General features: G+C 44.4%; 1 protein-coding gene across 1 annotated transcript; it reads left to right on the forward strand.

The window, feature by feature from the left end:
- Positions 1-493: 493 nt before the first annotated feature.
- Positions 494-3,489, forward strand: polr2m (RNA polymerase II subunit M). Its single transcript, XM_080542463.1, has 4 exons — positions 494-661; positions 943-1,539; positions 2,258-2,480; positions 2,826-3,489. The coding sequence occupies exons 1-4, from the start codon at positions 546-548 to the stop codon at positions 2,955-2,957; spliced, it is 1,068 nt and encodes a 355-aa protein (XP_080398589.1). The 5' UTR covers positions 494-545; the 3' UTR covers positions 2,958-3,489.
- Positions 3,490-5,697: the final 2,208 nt, after the last annotated feature.

Genomic DNA, 5,697 nt, shown 5'->3' on the forward strand with positions numbered 1-5,697 from the left:
ATAAAACAACGAATGTTGCGAATTTGCAACTGTGTCCTAAAATTACATTACATTGTGTGACTGTTATATTAACCAATGTAGTTTTTTGCTTTAAACCACTGGGTGGCGCCATCTGATCAACGATGTGCCCTGTCGTCTATGATGTGCGTGCCTTGCTATGGTCTTTATCTCACTGATATGTGCTTTGAAAGTATGTTGCATCACAGATAATTAAACAAATACAATTAGGGGATAACATCTACTACTGAGAGAATACACAGATAAAGCGATAAGAAAAAAAAGATGCGGTTTGTTTAACCAATGTTATTCTATGGTACATGTGATCGGCACTACTTCCGGTTCCTCTTCCGGGTTGTGACAGCGCTGTCATATCAACATGTCATGATGACTGGAGTATTATTTCTATCTTGTCAGTTAACTGGAGTTTATACTGAATATCAATGCTCAGAACTATTACGCGAATTAGCTATGCAGCATATGTCTTTATAAGGCTCATTTATTAGGTATTTAGCCATTTGGGGGGGGGGGGCGGAACATAGATAACAATGTCCTCATCATCGTGGAAGGAAGAACGTCAGGGACAAGTGGGTGATCTCAGTCACAAGAGCAAAGAAGAACTTCATGAATTACTTTCACGCCAAAATAAATTATTGTCTAACAAGTAAGTAACTTTGTCTTGCATCGTTCATCTGATCAGATGCTCAGATTGACAGAGACTAACTTTGGTGAATGTGATAATAACTTGTATACATCCTAGGGGCTATATCTCCAAATCCATACTTTGCAAGACTATCTATGCTGCTTAGTTACCAATAAATAGTCATATAATAGCCTATTGATTATGTTTAATATCTGGATAATTTATCTTGCTAGCTTATGGTAGAATACTATACTGCCAACTGCTGCGTTGATAGCCGATTTGATGTTCGTTGTTATCAACAGGAGGTTCATACAGACCCTTCCAGACAAAGGGAAAAAGATCTCCGACTTTGCAGAGAGAGTGCGCCTTGCTCTTGCCCACCATGAAGAGGAGGAGAGGAAGCAGGACCTGTTGTTAACCGTCAGGACAGAGCTGCAGTCCAAGTACCAGCAGGCTTTGACACAACGACAACTAGCCCTACCAGGAACCTCCCACCACAGCAGGCCAGATGGGGACACATCACTGGAGAAAGCTCCAGAGGTGGATGTCTCACCCCTCTCATCTCATGTACTGGAAGTTAACGGCACTGACGAGCAACTAGTCAACACTGTCCTCCCCAAAGTGTCCGCTGTTGGGACCGATCCTGCCGGTGATGCTGGGGCCCCTCTGAACTCTGAGAGGACAAAAGAGGGTGATCTGGTTGAGGCCTTGCAGAGGGTCAGTCTGTCTGAACACACTTGTGCCGCGTCCACTGGCTCCCCTGAAGAGACACTGAGCAGCATGGCGACTGGCTTGACCCACTATGGCAGACAGCCACTGAAGAAGCCACACTACATAGAGGTCCTGGAGAAGACAGAGAAGAATGTGTCTACAACCAGACACAAGTTTAAGCCGAATCAGTAAGTCCTTCATACCGTATTGTTATGTGTGTTGAAAGACTGCTTCATGTTGTGATGGACGAGAAGATATGTGACACGGTCTGGTCGTTTGGGCCGCAAGTCCCAGGCAACCAATCAAAATGTTCAGACTTTTATTTTGAAACACGGAAATACATTTCAACGTTGTTGAAAATCACAACACAATACTCGCAAGTCAAGACAAAATACTGCAATGCAATGTATTCGGTGAGTAATCCCCACTGCTACCTAGTTAACTATAACACTGCTTTACATTGTTTGCAGGCTCACAAAACAAGCTGTTGATTAGCGAGTGTGTCGTTGATTTTCAACAACGCTGAAATGTGTTTACATTTTTCGAAAGAAAAGTCTGAACATTAAATCGGATGCCGACTTGTGGACCAATTGACCAGACCGTGTCACATATGATATTTTTGAAATACCGACTTTGTTTCTATGATGTTTTCTGTACAACTCCTCCTTCGACTGGCTCAATTGGTGTGATCAGAGTCAGGCTGGGGGATGTTAAGTTATTCTGGACTATTTTTACTGTATATAATGTTCAGATGTCTATTTTATTTTATTTTATGTTATGTTACTCTTTTATTCTATTGGCACTTTATTTTGTTGTTGTTTGTTTGTGATGTAACACCTTAATTTCCCCCTCTGGGATCAATAAAGTATCTATCTATCTATCTATCTATCTATTTATCTTTTTCAGGCTCGTCCCTAAGACAGACGGCTCTCATTCCAGCTCCCCGTCTCCCAGCCCTTCCCCTGGGGGATATGCACCTATCTCAGCAGCGGCCAGGAAGGAGCGGGACAAGAAGCACATTGATGACATCACTGCGGCCAGGCTTCCCCCTCTACACCACAGCCCCGCCCTGCTACTGTCCCTGGAAGAGTCGGCTGACCTGCAGTGTGAGCAGACCAGGAAACAGAAGGTGAGCCCAGTGGCAACATAATGTCTGACAAGCTCTCCCCCCCACAACATAGCCCTGCATACCTACATGAAGGAAGGGACATTGAATACAAATAAAATAAAAGACTTCACTGTTCAATACAGTACTGACGTGATTAAAACACCCTCAAACTACAGTATAAGTATGACTCTCTAGCATGCGTATATGTTGTCTAGCCGAGGCTACAGTACACGCTCAAAACCTACACCTACTTTTCCGGAGTACTTTCTTTTTTCTCAGATTTAGCACTTTGTTGGCGTCCGGCGTTTTTTTCGGCCCCTTTTCATGTCAGCATCCTTTCCTGTTGCCCCATTGTGTTTGTTTCAGGAGCTGCAGGCCAACATGGCCGCCCAGAAGCTGTCTGAGGGGCTCGGCCTCAGCATGGAGAGCTATCACCCTGACGGGGGCCCACCGGCCGCCTACCGGGAGGTTCACGACCAGTCCTCTGAGGAGGACTAATCCTGAGGGGGAGCCTGTGCAGGGAAAACCCAGTGTGACCCCCTGACCCCCTGAGACGACAGGCTTTGGGCCCTGCATCAGGGCCTATGGAAGGGGGGATTTCAGTACAAAGACGAGGAGCCTTAAGGGAGATGGTCATGGGGCCTATTGCCTATTGTGAAGGCGTAGTGGGTGTCCCAGTCCACCAACTCAGGGAGGTGAATTGTGTGGAGTGCTCGGGTTCACCTTCAGTGATTCACTGGGTTGTCAACCAATCAGCGTCGTGTCCGGGTTATTAAGAGCTCGCTCCAGCACCCTCGGTTCTGGGTGATGTTGTGTTAACCTCTTGCTGGGATCATCGGTAACTCTCGCCATGTAGTCGTAGAGAGAGTCGATGGTTGGCCTTAAAATGTCCAGAGAAGAAGTGCCGTCAGTGTGATCAGGCTGCCATGTTGTCAGGTATTGTTAAAGCGTTTGACATTTCCCAAAAAAGACTGCAAACTCATGAACTGTCTCTATTTAGGAATTGGTCCGAAAATATTTTTGTATGATATTTTTCTCCATCAGTGTTATGGCAGTTATACAGTGTTGAAATAAAACTGTTATTTTAATGAATGACTTTCGCTTAATGTGTCCAGTTCCGAATGGTTTGAATACTCCCTATTAACGGTGGAAGTGGTTAATGGCTGTTTTAGATCAACCAGTGTGCTGACATCCTCCGGCAGAATGTTTGGTTAACCCTGCGATGGTTTGATGAGAGCGATGACTCAGTCGCCGTTTCAAGCCTGTGTGATGTTATCGGTGGGGAAATCTGTGACACGCTTTAGAAGATTAATACACGGGTAGTGAAATATCGAAGCTTGATGGAGTCGGCCCAATGGCTGTGAAATACATCTGGATCGCGTTTGGGTCGTGTTACTCCTCCGAGTGGCAGGGGATGATGGGATGGCAGCAGACTGACGTGACATATGGCAAAAATAAAAGAAAATGTTGCCTTGCTAATGCTGATAAGGAGGGCCGACAACATTAAGTCTTCCCAAACAGCCATTCCCATCTCCTCTATTCCAATCCTCTTTGAAAAAGTTACACAGGCCATTTTGACTTTTTAGTACGATTGAGGAATTTGAATAAAAAAAAATAAAAAAGAGAATTGATTGAGGCGAGCTTAGAGGGAAATGAGGGAGAATTCATGTGGGTCTGAGCTCCGTGGTAGATGCTCCTTGATAACCTCTGGTAATTGCTGCTGAAGGCATTGGTGGGAGCTGCTTTAGAAAAAACACCATCTGGCTGCTGTGTGTTTAGACATAGGCTCTGATGGACTCCAGAAAGCCTCTGCTCTGACGTCCAATAATAAATATGTCAGCCAGCCCTAGAGAGGATCTTCCTTGTACTGGGATTAATTAGGGCCTACCTTGCTTACATAAAATGTGGAGACTGTTACCAATTACGGGGTGCATTTTTTCCTGCAGCTTTATTCAACGGGTATCTACCCTGCGCGTATCTATCATTCACACAAGTACGATATGGCTGAGCTGGAACCAAACGTGCATTCTACAGCCAGGGCCTTTAAGTTGTTCGTTTGGAAGGTTGTTTATACTTGTGGTGAATCCCACACCCCTTCCCTCAGATTAATAAACTGTTCATGAGGTAGTCTGCAAGTGATTTGCTCTGACTGTGAGTCCGAAATCACACGTCTCGAGGGAGCAGGAATAATTTGGGATTGGGAGGGGAAAATGGCATATGATTTCAAAGACTAGCCATCTTGGCCCTCCAGTGAACATATATATGATGTATGGACTGGCAGTGAACAAATGATGTACAGACTGGCATTTAGATCCATTCGGGCCCTCGGTGGGATGATTGCGTTATGTTTGCCAGGTTACAAAGTCTGAGGTCATTTGCTTTTTTTTCCCCCATTCTCTCCTCATGTTTTTCACTTTCTTTCATTTTTTTCAAAGCACAAAAGGATATGGAATAATGCAGCCCTCAGCAGCTTTCTGCAGCTAGGGTTACAGTATATCTCCTCATCCCAATTAGAACCAGCTCTGTCTTTTCCTAACTCCGACGGAATTGAATTATGAGTTCCAGGTTTTTTCGTTTCATTCATTGGTATTTTGATCTGCGCCTCGTTGATGAATTGTACATGTCAATGTACTTTTCCTTTTATGATGGAGAGCTTTTTTCACTCTGTGGTATTTGCCGGAGATCTGTTTTCATAATACCTCTTGATGCAGGGAAGACATACCTCAAGGCAGGTCGGAGAATGGCAGTGTTTTGATAGCGCAGACAATATTGTTTTCACTGAGTTGGTGTTGTAGCTGGTATTACTGCATTTTCTCATGGAAATACTCAAAGCCAAGGCAGACACGGCGACCCCTCCTCTGTACCTCTAACCCCAAACCTTCACCTGGTCTACGACACAGCATTCTTAAAACAGTTGTTCCTTTAGTTGACATGAAGATGTGATGTTACTCTGAGAAATCAGCAACAGAGCATAAAGTATACAAATGGATGCTTTAAAAAAAAGCCGATATATCTGTTAATGTCATATGAAGCCGTGTTTATTTATGAGTCTGTTCCAGTCGACTGCTCTTCTGAATGAGGCCAGGTTGCTCTGAGCTAATAAAGGACAGTTTTCTCCGGCGGTTTTCTCACAGTGGTTTTTTCAATGTGAGAAAGTTGTGTGTGAGAAAGAAAGAGAGGAGAGGAATGCAGCAGTAAAAAAAGGGGAAGAAGTGTTGTTTATGTCGTCCCTGATGTG

Source organism: Nansenia antarctica, assembly GCF_963989245.1.
Source record: "Nansenia antarctica genome assembly, chromosome: 1".
Lineage (NCBI taxonomy): Eukaryota > Metazoa > Chordata > Actinopteri > Argentiniformes > Microstomatidae > Nansenia > Nansenia antarctica.